We start from the raw sequence: 18,793 nt of genomic DNA, 5'->3' as shown, positions 1-18,793 counted from the left end.
CTGCTGCAGTTTCTGAAAAAAACCCCTCATTTTTCTAAGCATTTGGAGCATGAAAGCATAGAAGACGTCTACATGAAGGACTTTCAGCTAAGCCACACCAAAGGGCCATAACGGATTCCTCTATACACTGTCAGGTAAAACTAGGCTGCTGGTTTGTTTTTCTTTTATTATGTTTTTTCCTTGATGCTCAGAACATTTGATAAAATAGCCGACATATTAAGGCAACAAATATTCTCTAATGCAGTTAAAAAATACTGTATTACTGACTTATTTGAAGAAACTGTGAGGAAAAATTACAGCTAGTATTTCAGAAGAGTCTCTACAACCATTTAACATTTACAGGTAGAACTTGAAAAGAAACCTTCTAGAATTCACAGCCCAAGGTACGAAGCAGTGGGAAGATCATATTTTACCTGAAGGCATCATCCAGGGAAGTAACAACAGCTACTTTCATTGTCAATCTTATAGATAAACTGAAGCCCAGAGAATTTATTCCCTGTGATGACATCTTAAAGCTCAGGACATTCTGGAAGAAGACAGTCAAAACTCTTGACTGAGCAAGACTCATTAAATAATCTTTTTGACCTTGATAGAAGTCAGTTGGCAGAAATTCTTCAGGATTTGATTATCTCACTCTTCTATAGACATCTTTTAAATGCTCATACTTAAATATAGGCATGCACACTTCTAAATAAACACCACTGACATCTGTCTCTTGCTGATAAAGCAATGTCCATAGGATAATTCTATCATGGAAAAAAATATTTTCAGTTATAGACCTTGACTAAGAGCACAAAAATTTAAATGAGGGCTTCAGTTTGCCTGTGCTTCAGTTACCAAATTAAACAGGTATTTCTAAATGGTATCTGCTTCATGGAAGAAAAAAAATTAGACTGAGGCTAGATAAAGGCTATGTCTTGAACCTTCAATCTCCTCTATGTCTACATACAAAGTGAAGACAAGATAAGAGCACTATCAGATGATAACTATGTGTATTTGCAGTGCTAATATGTAAATGGCAACACAAGGTGCAAGCTAGAAGCCTTAAAACTGGATGAAGAACACACAGAAACTCAAGTAGCAAAAAGTTACATCCCCATTTGGAAAAGAGTAGAACAATAATTAAAGCAGCCTAATTTTCAAAGTAAAATTGTTAGAAGCAAATCTGGACTATGACGAATAGAATATAAACACCTAAAATTCTTTTTGCTGCCATGATTGTTTACTACTAATTAAGCCGATAATTTTTTCACACTCCATTTGCAGCATCATCTTCTGTTTGAAGTGTTGTGAAGATGTTGTGTTTGGCCAACACAAACACTTGTAAATTTCACTTTTTGATGGTTCTACACTTTGATCAATTCAGTGCCTTTCATGACTTCAAGAAAACTGAATTTTAGAGACTTAGGCAGTTTCCCGAGAACTGGCCATACAAACATGTGATGACCTCTAACTTTGGCTTTTTACACTGTTGTCCATGTCACAGTTGAGGTGAGAAAAATAAAGCAGTGGAAAAGTCCTATCAAGGATACATACTCATATTGCTTCCTTCTGTGGCTGTGGTTCTTTATAAAATACTTGGACATACCTCATGAATGGCAAAGGTCTGAAGCAGTTTGTTCACAGACCCACAAGAAAATGAAGAGGTAAGGAAGAACGCTTGTAATAGAAGACTGATAGCTGTAAGCTTGAAGCTCAAATCAGATTAATGACTTGGGATATAGACTTTCAATTGATAAAAATTTGGAAGTCACTGTCATATGATTACAGATTGAAATGGCAGCCACTCTCAAGATCAGGTGTACCTGGAAGCCATCCACAATGCTTACTGGCATTCTGCAGAGGCAATACACCTTATCTGAGTGTAAGAGCAAAGGCTCTTAGGATAGCACAGGACAAACCAAGCACTAACACAAAGTAAAACACCTGACACTAAAACTGATTCTCTGATTATAGAAGTTATTAGGGTTCATGCCTTCTTGATAGTCTTCTAACACAAAACTTTAGATCTTCAGACTTCTTTTTTAGATAGTTTAAGTCAAAGAGCTTTTTAGGCCACATAGCTCAAAGAGATACTAGGGAATTGTTCAGAAAATACTGATTTCAAGCTCTGGGATGGGAATGCAAAAAAAGTATACATAATAAAACATGCTTAGAAAACATTCTTGTGATAAAAAGAAAAAAATCATGAACGCTTATTCTCCCCACAGAAAAGTGTTAATTAATGAGATAACTGAAAGATATAAAAAAACAAACAAAAAAAAATCTATAAAAAACATTAAACCCAAAGGAGGTTGTGAATTAACTTGACACTTTCCACTCCACAAATGCAACACTTTTTGTCACGTACGGCACACCCTTCTCTCTTTTACAATCATAAGTACATATACATATAGTCTCTCTTACCAATCACTAAACCTTTTGGCCAGGGTCAGCAGTGCCTTTTGTCCTGAAAAGAGGGGTGCACTCCACAGCTATAGAAGCTGGATCTCCTCACGGGCTGCCCCAGCTCAGCACCACAGGTTGCCTTTCCAAGCAGGGAGAGGAAGCCAGGCACCGAGGAACCAATCAGCAGGTGCCTGTAGGCAGGGCTTGGCTGGGAGGCCGCAGTGATCTATCCCTAACCGCCCCTGTTTCCCCAGGAGGAAGCGGGTGAGCTGCACACCGCTGCCTTCTGCCAGGTCTCACCTGCAGCCACCCCCTGAGCATCACTGCCTACCAGTGACTACAGCAGCAACAAAACACAGCCCGGACACCCAAATGCCAGTCATATATATAGGCTTGATCTTTTACATAACCACAGACTAGGAAATACACTAGTAAATAAGGGCACACACAAAATTCAAGACCAGAAAGGCTGCCAGGACAATGCCCTCCTCTCCAAAGCATGAACACAGATGCCTCAGCCCAGCTTTCAAGATGGATCCCTCAGGCAGAAGAGCCCAGTTCAGGAAATCAGGTGCTTGATCAATGAGGATCCAGGACTGTCAAAATGCAGATGATATGTCTTTGCAATCTCTTCCGCTGCAAGTCACTAATCCTTTATGAATGTTCAAATAAATAATGAATACTGGGAGAAAAAAATTGTCCAGCACAGTGAAGTAACAATCCACGGACATGAAACACATTCCACATTTCTCTCCTCATTCAACTCTGCAGCTACAAGAAGACAGTAGCACAGTAAACAAGTCTCCTCCTCAACACACTTCAACTCATTCTTCCCACACACAGCTGCCACTATCATGCATATTTCAAAGCCTCCATCTGGGCTTGACAACTGTACCTTCCTTTCTTCCAGCCAACAGAAATACACGTCCTACTCAAACAGGCATGGATGATACTGCGCTGTTTATGTCAAAAAATAAGCTGTTCCACAAGTAGGTCATGTGGGTGGAAGCCTCCATGCTAACCTACATGTTCACCGTATAGGTTAGAGCTACCCTACATTCATTTTCACTTCTTTGCAGCTAGAAATTGTCTTTAGGCAGCATGTCAGGATTCGTGGTACTTGTCCAGGCTGCTGAATGCCTGGTTCCTCTGCATAAACACCTACTGTTCGCACAGGGATTAACTTCACAGTATACACGCAGCATATTCAACATTTCCCAGAGACTTCATTTATGCCACATATGCTACACAGTGCAGGTACACCTCCTTCTGTCCAGAAATATGTCCAAAATTCCAACAGCTGTTGCAGACTGAGGATGTCCTAAACTCAGCATGCATACAGGCAGATCTCCAGTCCATGGCCTCATCTTCTTTCTCTAAAGGTGAACTTGCCCTGCTGGAGCCACGCCTCTTGAAGCGCTGCTGCAGCAATCACTTACTCTGCACCCACAGCAGCAGCCTACACTCTACCATTTAAATAGCTGTGTCTCTTCCTTCCTCCCTCATCAGCAGCCTGTACTCAGATCACCCTTCTTGTACCATCAAATGCACTTGCCTACATACAGCATGTAAACATGCACCCTGCCTCTCCTTGCCTCTTGTTCTGCAGTGGCTGGGTAGGCATAGTCTGGGGACAGAGCTGCTTACAACACCAAGAGCCAAGGCTCTCCCAGGCTTTTTATTATCTTGGACAGCAGAAGAAGGTGGGGCCAAAGTTGAGTTAGGTTGCTCCTGCTCCACCAAGGAGGTAGCACCTGGGTTCATTCACACCTGATGACAATGTCCACACATTTCCCCTATCTTCCTGAATAGCAGCAGCAGCAAGTGAGTCATCAGGTGAGACAGGGCAGACTGGAGGTGAGGCTTAACAGCCAGGGCAGATCAGGTTGAATTGCCAGCCCCACCTGGCAAAAAACCCCAAAGGCTGAACAGGAGTAATCTGCGGGCAGCCTCTGCCCCATGTCACCTCCTGAACCACCTGACATTAACGTTTTACATGCAGATTACATAGCTAAGATAATTCCTAAAGGATTTTAATGACTAATGTCCAGCCAATTTCAGTGTCTTGTCTGCTGTGTTTGCATTTGATGCAAATCGCACTTCTGTGCAGAGAAATGTGAAGCTTAGCAAATATTTCTTACATGCTTTGAGATCTTGTAATATAAGGTACAGTGGCACTACAAAGGGATTTTGGTACGACACTTGCTATCAGAAGATTATAATTTTTTTCAGAAGATTTCCATCTGTGTACTGCTTCTTTCTTGGAATAAGGAGAACAAAGGAGATGGTACACATGGTAAGCATCCTTAAAGAGAACAGACAACATAGATAATTTAGAATGGTCAGTCAGCTGTCTATACTATTTACCTATGCTTTCTTTTGGGAAGACCACCAAGGAGAAAAACTGCAAAGCAAACTCCAGTGGAAAGATACTTTTCACCCAGGATACTCATTCATTTTAGGTCATAGGGAAAAAGATGTGACCTAGATCTTTTGCCACTCTGCAGGCACTACCTGTCTTCCTACTTTAATAGCATTTCCAACAAACTGAGATATGGCCTTAATTTTCCTTAAGCTGATCATACAGATTTAAATTTTTTTCTTTGATATTTATCATAGTGCTTCTGAGGTCACCCAGGCTTTTTATGCAGACTGCTGGTACACTTAATCATTTCAGTGTCTTCCTGCAGTAAATCAGAAGACATTATATTAATAAAAGATGGGTCTTTTCCATTCTGTGATGCAGAATGCTGAATCCCCATCTACCTGGCTTAGAAAGAGCCCTTTAAAAAGGTCAGTTTACCCTATGGAATTCTGAATATCAAGGATATGTCTTCTCTCACACAAGATATATACACTTGAGACTAGCACAAAGACACTGGAGTGATTCAGAATGAGTGCTCAAGGCTGACTGTACCACAACCCAGCCAAAGAGACTTAGTCTGAAAATACACCACTGAGATACAGGCACACCATGCAAATAAGTATCTCATAAAACGTTTGCCTTCATCACTACAGTTCGTTGTCTGGCAAATACTGTTTGGTCACATTCACTTAGCACAAGAAACAAGACAGAAATAGAAGGCCTGCAAGGGAAAGACTGGCCATGAGAGAATTTCTCTTGAACCATATTATTATTATTTGGTTCTGTCTTCAAAATACTTATTAACCCCTGTAATCAGGTTGTACATACTTAAAAAAGGTTAGACAGTTGTTCAATTATTTTCTGGGCTTGGATTTATCACATCCTGTTCTGACTCTCACTTTCAAATTTAACTTTGCATTGACTAGTCCACACAGCACAGGTACAACTCCTATCAAATAAGGTAGTATTTATGATTAAGTCACAACTTTCAGTGTTATAGTCCTCTTGTGACATTGATCTGGCCCTTGCTAAAGGAAAATGTAATGTATTTTCAATTAATACCACTGACAAAATATTTCTATATAACAATTTCTCACTGCAATGGCCGATTCCTTTGTAACGTCATTTTGTCCGAGTATTTTAATGAAGACAATCAAATGTCTTGTTTTCACTTGATCAGTTCAACTGCACTGAAACCATGATTTTGAAGCACTTTTTCTAAATCTTTTTCCTCACAAGAAATTGTGAGATTGATTTTTTTTTCCCCCCCCATCTGGAACAAATTCATAATTTCTAAATTTACAATCACACCAGAAGGGGCATTAAAAAAACAACTAACAGAAAAAAACTTCCTTCAATATTTTATGTACTATCTTGCAATGTAGTGAAAAATCACAGATTCCTAAGTCACATGCATATGTGGATGCTTTGTATCTCCCTGAACTGGGAGTCTGACCTCAACTCCTTTGCAAACTAGGCAGAACACATGTGAATAACACAGAGAGAATACCTTCCCATCAGCCGTCAAAAGCAACATCAAAATACCCCAGTAGATCAAGATCTTTTCTGCCTTCTCATTAGTTGTTGGAAGTAATATCAAAATATCCCTGTACATCTGGACCTTTTCAAGATGCACCGACCTTCTGGGACATTTTATCACGAGGCAGTTGTGAACACTGGTTCCAGGGACATGCCACACAGGTCAAACCCTGTGGTAGGGCTGGATTCTGTGACAGAAGTGGCATCGAGACCAAAGTGCTTCCATCATCACACAGCACCCTGACTGCTGTGTTCAGCACAGGAAGGCTTAGCAGGCAAGATACAGACTCTAGGTGGGTCATACATTGAGCATTCCTTGTTCCAAACATCATTTGACATCCTGGCTGACATATCTTAAAACATACTGACTCTAAACCATCTAGTCCAATCAGAATTTTATTTGTATTGACCTGGATTAGAGGCAGCCCGATTTTACACTTCTGCCTTTGCATGTGTCCACTGGCCATGTGTTCAGGCTTGCTCATGGTTGGAAATGGGGGACTGGAGGCACGGCAGGCTCATCTGTATCCAGTAAACCCTGATAAAACTGAGTATGTTTTCATGTGGGTTTGAGGAGAAAGTTACCACTATGAAATGTATATCTGTCTCTTTCCTTACTCCAAAATTGCACCAGGTATGTCTGCATACAGCCAAAATTCACACCCACAAACAAGGTATAAGTAACTGCATATGTTCACATGAAAAAAAAATAAAAAAGGAGCTGCTTCTATTAACAGGTGACAAGCTAAGCAATGCTCAAAAATATTTTTGTTCATTTCAGTGAAAGCAGTAGATTTCAAACCTCAGGACGATTGCTAAAAGACGAGTTTTCTTATTATGAAATATAAAATACAATTTAAATAATTTCAGCATCTCATTTAAAATAAGAACATTACAAAAAACAAAGATGGAAAATATCCGAATAAATACTGATTGCTGAGTCTGTACATAATTTTGATTTTTCATGTTAAATGTCAGTTATTATCAAGGACCTACTTCTGAACTGGAAATTTTATCATAAAAAAACTGAATGGCAGACTACCAAGAAATGACAAGATTTTAACACCATAATAAACATTAGGATCATGATCCATTATGATTAACACTTACAGGCTTTTTTTCCCTGTAACCAGGATGCTTAAAAACTTGTTAAAAACAGAAAGCAATGCTAAGAGTCTTATATAACAACAGAATTTCCAAACTGGTTTATTTAAGGCCATGCCACACCAAGATCAAGTTTTTCTAACAGAAGATGGCTTATTTTATATTGGTTTGGGTCCACACGAAGTGCTTTAAACACACAAGAGAATGAATGACACTGAGTAGGTCTGGTATTTGGGAAGGATAGAATACATGAGAGTGAATGCACTGGGAGGAAAGACAGTATGTGTGAATGGCAGGGAAGGAGTGTAAGGAGTACTTGGGGTAACAAAAGGAGCACTCAACAGGAAAAACCAGGCTTCTGGAAGAGGACTGGGTGAGCAGTTGGAACTGTGATGCAGGGCTGAAAGATCAAGGAGACTCTGCTGGGTTAGAAGATATTAGAACAGGGAGATACCAGACAGGGGGATTCCTATAAGAAAAATAAAGGCAGAAAACACACAGATAGCTGACAGCAACTTGTAACTGAGGAGCCTGACTGGGTGATAAGGGGCACAAATGGATCAGGGCAAAGAGACAGCACTTCCACTGATAAAGACAGCGGTGGATGAAAAGAGTCATCCCTTGCACACCCTCAAGAGCATTAATATTTTGCTTTTATGTTGCAGGTTGAATTTTAAAATCACGAAGTTCAGATACCACTGGCCCAAATCTTCAAAGTAACAAGAGGTCCCCCCACCCTTTTCTATAATGCATGGTATAAAATACATCTCATCATTTGAACTCAGCCTTGTAATTAATAGGGAATAAAACAGCTTTGAATGTTTTGCTAATATTTGATAATAATTTTAAGTAGCTTCTGCCCCAAACCACAAGAAAAAAGAAAGCAAAACTTAGCCTGAAATGACATATAACTTAATAGCATAGAATACAATCTATGAAAACCAGAGGTGTCTAGCTTCTGAAATTATACTGGCAATGAGTCAAGGAGATTTGAATGCTAATCTTCTACAATAATACATTAGAATTAGAAACATCATTAGCTCCTTAATAAATGCAGGAATATCCCTTTCTAGACACAGCAGGTCATGAGACAGCTGACCCAAAAGCTGTCTACTCTCTCCTGTCCTCTACAGTTGACACTGAAAAACCTGAACAGCATCTTGAACTGCTGTAATCTTTGACCCACTGTTCATTAAGTGGTCACCTAAACTGCCTTCAGTAGTAGTAGACCAATTTACTCTGAGATGCGCACAGCATATGGAAAGGCTATGGAACAGAGTAGCTCTTACAAACAGCTTGGTATTTTCAAATTACGTGCAGCATAGGTAAATAACTATTATATCAAACGTATACAAAGATGTGTGTCCACACCTGAACACACCAAATCCCCTTTAGCCTCCCGGATGTCCAGTTTAGAAGTACAGCGCCATGCAGTTCCACACAGCAGAGGTTTCCATTGTGACTCACGCATTCTTGGGACACACTTCCCGGGACCTACTGGAATGCAGACAATTGTGTCTACTGCACAATCCTTGGAACACAGATAGAACAAGTAAACCCAGGTTAAGAAAGTTGTCACAGCATGGAGTCTCCATTTGTTTGCAAGCCTAAGTGAACAGCAAATGGGGACCTCTGCATCTGTCAGTGCATATGGCTTCTAACTAGGGACAAGCTTTGCGAGCACCCTGCGCTGAGCAGAGCATGCTAAGCCAAACACGTATGCGCAGGGAAGTGGTGCTGTGGCACCAGTGCCCCCAGCCAGGGGGGCTGTGTGGGGAGACAGTGTGGGTGTGTGGGAGGAAGAAATGACAGAGAGGAAAAGGAAAGGTGGGAAGTCTGAGGGAGCTAACACATGGTTTAGCCAAGAAATACCAGCCACCCTGCATCTCCACCCCTTGCTTTCCCTCACTGTCCTCATAGCCAGCAGTCAAATACCTAAATACCAGTCTGTCACAACACAAGACTGGTCAGCGCAGCACACTCTGTCACCTACGTGCCCCAGGTACAAAGTGCTGTCATGTACGATTCCTTTTCTCTCTCATTTCCTTACTTCCTGTCTCTCTGGCCATAAACAACTTGTGTCTCCTCTACAGGCAAGGGCCCCACTGCCGTGCCTCAGGATCAGCCACTTGGCCCAACATTAGATAAATTAAATGCTTCCACCACTTCAGCCACCGGTGCTTTGCATTGTGGAACTCCCACTCCTGATGAATTCTAATAATATTAGCAATAGCAATAAATAAGGATTTATTACTTATGTACTGTCAGGGCCAGAAGGCTTCAAGACACATAATAAAATACACACAAATATAGGGAAGAAAATAAATTTACCCTCAGGTACACAAACCTCTAGGTTTAAAAAATTATACAAATACATGCAGTACTGCCTGAAACCAAAAATGAGCCAATCAATCCCTAATAGATTAAAATTTAAATTCTCAGCTAGGTCCTGACCTGCCCAAGCAGCTCAAACAGTCTGAAGAGTCTAGCAGCATTTGTAGAGTTAAGATTCAGCCTCTTAAATTGTTTCACTTGGACCAATTCATTGCAAAACCCCATCACCCTCTGTGAGTTGCTTTACAAGTAAGGAAGGAATTAGCGAGGCATTTTACATCCTGATCTCCTGCACATTCTATTCTACTTTACCAGGACACCAAATATTCAGCTAGGAAAAATGCAGCGGTACTAGTTTTGTTTTAAGCTACACTGCAGAGTCCTCATGCACTTTAAAACGACTAACCTGACAGACAACTGTGGCAAAAATACTTGAACCATGCCAGCTATACACAGATTTAAGTGGAAATTATTACACAATTGCACCTTTTGGCATATTTGTTTGGAAAACCTACTGTAAACTGGATGCTTGTAAGGGCAGTGGCAAGACAAGATGTTCAGGGAATGCAACTGGAAGCATTCAAAATAGTACTTTTAAACTCCTTAGGGAAAATTGCATGGATTTAGCTAAGTTGCCAGAAGGAGCCTTCATACAAATGAAAATCAGGTTCTTATTTTCCCCTAGCATTTCACATGAGCTTAGCCTGTTTTCAACCAAAAGAATCCCTAAAATTTGCAGCATAAAAGCAATTTTGCAGTATAAACAAACAAACAAACAAAAACAAAAACAACCAACCACCAACAAAGCTGAATCGCAGTTCTAGCTGGGCAAGGGGCTTGTTTTTAAGTCTTATACTCAAAACATACTTATAAATTTTAACTTACTTTAGAGTTTCTTCCTGTCTGAAAAATTTGGAAGTTTTACTTTAGCTTCCAACAGATTTTGTTTTTCCTTCAGAGCTGGGTTAACTTTTCCATCCACTAAAGTTAAACACAGCTTTTTCAGTGGTAGCATATTTAACTATGCTGAGTTGAAAAAATCTTGCATTATACATAGTAAGAGTAATGGAACAAAGCCTGCAAGGCTTTGAAGACTAATAACAAGTTCAGAGCCTTGGAAAATACAGTAAGGGCAAAATGTAAATATACAAATAAATGCTGGCAAATAAGGCAAAATTCGAAAAAGCTTTAATTGGAAGGATGAAAGCTTTTCATATTCACCCATTCAAAGAGTTGGTCTACCAAATAAGTCAATTGTCAAATTTGTTTCTACTTTATGTGCCATATATATATATACTGTAAAATCAAGATGAGAAGACTAGGCCTCAGATTCAAGTACTTAAAAAAAACGCCAAAAACCTATACTGAAAGGAGTCTCATGTTTCGCAAGCAATAACATCACTTTTATTTCAAATATAGAAATATCCAATGTGAATTTTCTTATACATCAGTATGTATTTCATTCTTGAATTCTGCAGAAAGCATACTAACCTGTCACTGGTGGTGATCTTTTTTACATTTACTGTCTGGAATTGCATGAGCAATTAGAACTCCAAATGACAAGAAATTCTCCACCCACACTGAGCTCCTCCCTATATCAGAATCTATATTAAAGTAGCAGAATTAGAAAAATGTTTTCTAAATATTGCAATGGGATATGCAGGCCTTCACAAAACCCATTATTAGATATGAAAGGTTGCAACACAAAAAATACTTCAACTAATAGATGGAATCTAAGATTTTTTTTAATTGGTTTGATCAGGTAAATACACACTCGGCATAATCCTTCACAATGAATCTTGTATATTGTGCTCAATACACTGCAGAATTACCTATTTTTTCTTTATTACATTCTATTGTTTTACCTTATTCAAATCTGCAAAGTTATATCTGTGGAACGTGAAGATTTTGTAATTTCATACAGGCCTCTTTTTTACTTATAGGTCAACTTCAATTTGTTGTACAGTGGCATATTAGCACATTTGAGATTTCCACCACACCAATAACAAAATATTTTTATTATGTGAGGGTTTCCCAGTTTTCAAATAATCAAGTTTCTTTTTCTTCTTTTTCAACCTAAAGACAAAGTAGGTAACTACCCACATGGACGTCTACCCTACAAGTCTTTGTATATCCCTAGGTTCATGTAACTGAAAAGAATCAAGTGTTATTTGATTTTTATTGCAAATATATTTAATTTAGAACACTAAGTTTGCAATCTTCTACACTAGTTAAGAGTATCATTTGATAGGTTATATAGATCTCTGCTACAACTTAAGAAGGTCAATCTTCCAGAATCTATTTCTTGTATAAATGTACATGGCTGCATTAACATAATACAAATATAAGGTCAAAAATACATTGTTTAGATGATTTTTACATACTTATATTTGCAATGGATTAGGACAGCTCAGAACCCAAATTACTTCAGCAAAGAACACTAACGCAGAACATTAGATGTGTTGTCTTGTTTAAACTAATTGTTTAAAACAATTTTGCCATATGAAGGCATATAAGAATATCTGAATTATCCTTACCAGTATAATAAAATTTTACAGAAAATAATTCAACTGTTATACAACTTAAGTAAATAGGATGTGTTTCAAATGGCAACAGAAAGACTACTAAACCAACTTCTAAAAGTTGTCATCATTTGAAGCTGTTCTGGCAAAACTCTTTAGACCATGCACTGGTGTAAAACACAGCACAGCTACATAACACTTACCTACTCCAAGTTCTAAAATAATATTACTGACATTAGTTAAATCTATCAGCATAGAAAGTGATCCCCATTTTTCCTCTCTTCCTTTCTCCTGTTTTACGCTGCCAACCCTATTGCCAACACAAATAGTTCAAGATAGCCATAACTTCCCTGAGAATTCCCAAATTAAATGTACATCATACTGAAGTACAATTGTAAAATAAAAGCAGACTAATGCAATGTGAAAATGGAACACTTCAATGCAGTGCTCAAATTCCACTCAATTTGTAATAGCGCTACCAACAGCAAATGGAAAACACGGGTCTATGAATAAAAAAGGGTGACACTATTACATTTTTATTACTGCATCAACAGCACTATACATTACTGTTCCCCAGACATGTTACAGCCCAAGGGTGAAAAAAAGGCTTTGAAACACTTAAAAGGCTCTCCTATGTATATTGTTACCTTTTCTCTCAAATACCTTAAGTATCATTAAGAAACCTCATCTTGTTATTCCTGAAAAAGTAATCCCTTTCTATGTAAACTGATGAATTCTCCATTGACTATATTCTTTGCTAGAGTAAGATCACAAAGATATTTAGATATGATGATGGATTACTACTGGGAATAATACATAGTAGTATTTCACACTTCTGGAATCTTTTCACTCAAAAGCCATAAAACACTTGTGTATTAGGCTAACTTTACAGATGATGAGAAAAGAAATCATAAGGTGAAGTTTATTTTACTAAGGGAAATCCTGTAAAAGAGTCATCGTTTTAGTCCATAGAGTGTGGAATGTGTTTTCAATTTTGTCCTCTGTTTGTGGCAAGTGTAACCCCCACAGTTAGCAATGAAACTTGCTCAATTGTAGGTAATACACAGCACAGTTTATTATTCCTTAATTCTGAAACTTTTGGCCTCTGGTATTCTCTGGTCCTCTTATTTCCTATCACAGCTTGACTAAATCTAAATGCACAAAGCACCAAAAATTTTTAGCTGCACTTTGTTATACTGATAACTTTTTTTGTTGTCTAGTAACTGCATCTCAGATAACTTAATAACTAATACACTAAATAAATAAATTATAAGTCTAACAACTCGAGTTTCTAGTCCTGTTGATAATATGGCCCTCTGAAATTTTTCAAAGACAAGGAACTAAGTTCTGATCCCTTATTTGAACTTAATAAAACAAAATCTAAAGGTGTTTTCTGAAAAAAAAAAAAAATAGCATTTACTGGCAAAAAATAAGTGCTGGGAACAGAGCACATACCTATTTTTTGTAGAACTCCATCTGCCAGACAATATATAAAAAGTACACACAGACATCCTGCTATTTCTTTCACGAGAATAATAAATGTATAATGTCAGGCAGATTTATATATGAGCAAAATCTGTTCCTCTCTAGCTTTGGCTGCCCTGAATCAAGTCATAGGAATACCCAGGTTAACATTCTGATATTCAAAATGGGACCATTAATTTTATGATGATTAATAATAAAACCCAACACTTGAGACTGCTTCCAAAAATCTGGCCTTGCTTTTCATCTCTGTAACTACCCTGTGTAGCCTATCAGGGAGACCTTAAGATTATAAACTACAAAACAAAAACCCCATAAATTTGTTAATACGTGTGCACTAGTATCTTGGTTTACTCTACTTTCTGTGAGGAATAAGGTTTCCAGAGAAACTGCACAATGAAAACTAGAAGGTATTTAGACCAGCACGTCTCTTACTAAGGAGGTCCATACTTAGAACTCCCAAGTTACTTTTCTGCTAGTTATTACACACACCCAAACACAAAAAGTAGATTTGGTCTTCTTTTGGCACCAACAAGCTCCAATTTATTCCAGAAGACAAATTCTATTTAATTTTGCCTCCTCTCCCTACAACAGTATGAGATCCAAGAGAAACTGAAGAACAAAATGCAACAGCAACTTTTCATCAAGTTGGTGCAGTGGATTCTTCAGCAAATGTGTATTTATAAAGGCAAGTGTGTGATTGCAGTGCATGCAAGATGACCAAGTACTATTATCTTTAATCCAGCAACTTCAAGTACCTACAGAACTGTGTAAGGAAAATTTCTGAGGGATTTACATAAGATGACAAACTTCTTGCAAAGAATCGTATTTGCTGACATCATTTCTGGCCTAACTTAAATTTCAGCTATGAAGCTGAACAATGAATTTACAGAATGTGACAGAAGACTGCTGTCCTGCAGCAGTCTACTAATAAAGCACAAAATCGTGAACCTAAGTTAAACGAGGGCAACTATACAAGAAATTTTAGGCCCATTTCTTGAAATATCCCATCTAAACCCAATTTTTTGCTGTTTTCACAAGAACTAACCTCAGGGCTTGATTTGTGTTTTGAGTTAAAATGAAAGCAACACATAGTTTTGAACTAACCTGAATATTCACTTCCATAATTCCATCTGCTGGGCCTACTGACTAATTTTGGCAGCAACTCTTTACCTCATCATACCTTGGTTTTCCACTCTATGCATTACAAAGAAGACACTGCTGTCTTTTCTCTATGGGCTTTGGAATACACAGGTACTAGACTGGTATCTTTACCACCTTTTGAATAAGCAGGGTAAATATCTACCACCTCTCCATACCAAGAAGAAAGGCTGAAGTGGATATATTACTTCTAGTAGCAACAGTCGAGCATCTTGAGTGTAAAGTCAAAACAGATTGCCTGTGCATTGCTTCATAAACCAGAAAAATATTCTACTAAAACAGGTATTTTAGGGAATGTAGCCACCACATTTGCAGCTGGGGCGGGGGGAATCATCAGAATGACAACAGTTGAAAGTGAAGTCATTGGCTGCACTTGTTTTCTTTCCTAATTCAAGGACAGGAGAGATTAAGAATGAACATTGGCATCCAAAACACTACTTAGATATGAACATACAAAATACTTTGGATGGACAGGAACATTACATTTGTATTAAACAACTTCCTCATAATGCTCAACTTCCGTAAACAGTGTGGGGGCTCAAAGTCAATTGTTCAAATTGCACACACTTATAATGTTTTACTGTCCTGTGTTTTAGAGTCCAAACTACTAGACTTTCATAATTCAGTTCACAAGTATGTTATCTGCAGATAACCGTAAATCATTTCCCACACAACCTCTACAAAACTGGCTGCTTAAAACTCCTAGAGATTTATGGATGCTGAGACTGGGACGAACAACCCTTTGCAAATGGAGAGATGGAAAAAATTCCAAATTATTTTTCAGATTGAAGTCATAGACTGACTTTCCTCAAAAACTGGTAACAGTTTTTGGAAGCAGAAAGAACTTCTACGTGCTTCTGTGATGTCAAAGATGAAATCTCTGTTTGTGGAGGTACAATCTGTAGCAAGAACACATGTCTGCCAAGACTCTGGCATTGATGATATTTTGTCTAGACAGCCTTTGAATGTGACTGACACAGGAACAGTGCACATGGCTGAGCAAACTGAAACTTATGGAAGAGCTTTTCAAGACTTAGTCAAGATACAGGATTTTGGAAATGTGCCTAACATCCTCCAACCATGCCTCCTGGTATCCTCAGGAATCTAACTGGTTTTGTTTCATCAAGTCTCCTAGTTGTCCCAGGGAACAGAAAGATAGATTTGCTTACATAAGATGCTGGCAGGGCCATTTGCATGTAAGGAATACCGTCAGCAAGTCTGCATGCTGGCTAGTCACTGAGAAAGGCATTCAAGCCACTGAAATGTGTGTTATTTTAAAGGACTGAAGGCTGCAAGAAATTGCTAAACCTTTTCCCAACTACTGGGCTTGACTATGAGAAACATATGACAACTATTAGCTAAAGGACAGAAATTACTACTGCAGTTGGTAACTATTCTAGATATTTCAGAAAGCACTATGTATTTACCTTGACCTTTTGAGCCCCGAACCATGTACATGCTTTGACGGAAAAGTCCATGTGAATTTGCCATAGACAAGGCTATAATTTTGAGGAAATGATGACTATCATTTACAGTTGAATTTTCACTGTATGACAGCCCTGGTTGACTTAGTCCTCAAGCAACTGTCAGAGCTAGGACAAAAGAGATAAAGGTGAAGGAGACTCAAAGAGATTATCGGCTTTTAGCCTTAGCTGGTTCATTTCCAGTTCAACTGTCACTGAAACCAACAGCTACCCTCCTAACTTACTGGGGTTATATTATAACTTCTATTAGCCAGTATTACAGACAGTACTTTTCAGCAACCCAAAAGGTAAAAAAACCCCCAAAACATATTATAATTTGTTCTTCATAGAAAAAACAAGCCTTAAGACACCAATTTACAGTTGCAGCAAAAAGCACTAGTTACTGCTGTGGATCCTCAGAGCTCCAGAACATTTCTGCAACTACAAAAAATGTTATCCTGGCGAAGTGAAGAATACAGTAGACTCTTTTTCTCTGCAAATAAAGTATGGACCTCAGTGAACCTTAACTTTATCCTGATACTGAAATTTGCACACTTGACCTGCTTGGCCACTAGTTTGGTCTCCAAGCCCACAAATTAAACCTACTGAGTAGTGCCATGAGTGTAGGCAATAGCAGCAATACTTGTGAATCTACAATGAAGTTCTGAGAGAGGTGTTATCACTGGGAGGCACTGAAATACTTGCATTTTTGGGACTTTTCAGTAACTGAGTTGGAACTGCAAATGTTCTCACCTAATTACAACGTGGATACAAAGAAAAAAAAAAAAGTATTTTGATCTACGTACTAAGTGTAATTTGGCTATCTTATTTCTGAACGACAAACGAAGTTCCTCCTCCCATCCCCTCTCTTCCTCCCACCCCCTCTCCTCCCACCTGCACTGAAGGAACACTTGCTGTGGAGGCAGCAAGCCTAGGAAGCTAAGATTAAAAATAGCCCCGGCTAGCACCTGGTGTTTTCCAGCAGGCCAGCACGCTGGTGACTCTTCTAGATCTGGACCCTTATGAAGAAATACGATGAAATGACATGTCTTTTATTTAATACACGCGTTTATGGATTTGCAACCAAAACTAACTGGATCTGGCAAGTTGGAGTTGCCTGGCACTTTTTGCATCGCTGACACACTTGCACCTGTCACAGATGGATTCCTCAGAAGGGCCAAAGGGAGCAAGACATATATTTTATTTTGACAGCACACGGGAGCCAGATGCTGGGCCAGCAGGTTCTGGTGTTCAGTGTCGGCCATTAGAAAAGGCGAAACACATCATCAGCACTGGGGTGGGTGACAGGCCGTCAGGCGCACCTTCCCCACGGCCGCTTACACGCAGCAGCCGCTCGGCTTTGTCCGTGCCTCTCTCCGTTCAAACCAGCCGGCTCCGCGGTGCCCGGCTGGCTCCTCTCGCGGCCGGCCCTGCAGCCCCAACATGTCGCCGCCCCGCTTTAAGGTCACCGCATGGCGAAGCCGTCGAGAGCCGGGAGCCGCGATGCGCCCGGGCCGCGGCCGCTCCACGGGCAGCCCGAGGGAGGGGGCAGGGCCACGGCCGCCGCCGGGGGCACTTACCAGGTCTATGAAGGTCAGAAATTTCCAGCTGCCTCCATAGGTCTGATGCGCGGGCATGTCAATGGCCTTGTAATTGCATAGGATGGAGCAATAGGACAGGAGAATGGCGGCGCGCAGCACCTGGCAGGGCACCAGCGCCATGTTTGCGGCGCGGGGTGCGCTTCCGTGTGCCCGTGTGCGTGTCCCAGTGCCCCGTGTGTGAGTGTCCGCGTGTCCCGGCGTGTGTGTGTGTATCCCTGGGTGTGTGTGCGCGCCGTGCGGGCGGGACTCCGAGCGCCCCCGCGGCCCCGGCCGGGGCGGAGCGCAGGGCCCGCGCGGTGCGGCGGCGGCGGCGCCGGGGCAGAGGGGCCGCAGGGCCGGGCGGCGGCGGTGGCAGCCGGGCGGGCGGGCTCGGCGCGCTCCCGAGCCTCAGCTCCGGGGCCGGGCCGGGCCGGAGGAGGCCGGGCCGTTCCCGAGAGAGGGGAGGGACGCCAGTGTGAGCACGAGTTAACTGCAGAACCCGGCTGCGCGCCGGTTTTCAAGCGAGAACTACGATGGGTCAGCAATTACGGGTTATAATTGCCTTGCCCAGAGGAACGCTGTGGCTCGTGTGTAACCCCCGGCGCTGGCGACCCCCCGGCGGCCGGGCTGCCCATGGGCGGGCAGAAGAGGTGCCTCCGGCCCGGCGGCGGGAGCGCGGCCGGGGGCGCTCGGGAGAGGCCGCGGGGCAGGGTCGCGGCTCCGGCTGTGCGCCGTGTCTGCCGCTCCAGGGCTGCCCTTCGCGTGTCCGTACAGCGGCCCCGCCGGGCAAAGTGTTTGTCCTGCCCTCTCTGTTCCTGAGGAACCTTCAAGTGTCTCAGTGTTTCAACTTGTCCC

At 40.7% G+C, this 18,793-nt stretch overlaps 1 protein-coding gene across 1 annotated transcript in view; it reads right to left on the bottom strand.

The window, feature by feature from the left end:
* Nucleotides 1–18,211, bottom strand: part of AIG1 (androgen induced 1) — a 125,224-nt gene extending 107,013 nt beyond the window's left edge. The window contains exon 1 of the mRNA XM_040059961.2: nucleotides 17,939–18,211. Coding sequence (XP_039915895.1) covers nucleotides 17,939–18,079 — 141 coding nt within the window. The 5' untranslated portion in view covers nucleotides 18,080–18,211. The remainder of the gene's footprint in view (nucleotides 1–17,938) is intronic.
* Between the last annotated feature and the right edge of the window lie 582 nt (nucleotides 18,212–18,793).

Source organism: Hirundo rustica, chromosome 3 (genome assembly GCF_015227805.2).
Source record: "Hirundo rustica isolate bHirRus1 chromosome 3, bHirRus1.pri.v3, whole genome shotgun sequence".
NCBI lineage: Eukaryota > Metazoa > Chordata > Aves > Passeriformes > Hirundinidae > Hirundo > Hirundo rustica.
This window is presented reverse-complemented; position numbering and strand designations above follow the sequence as displayed.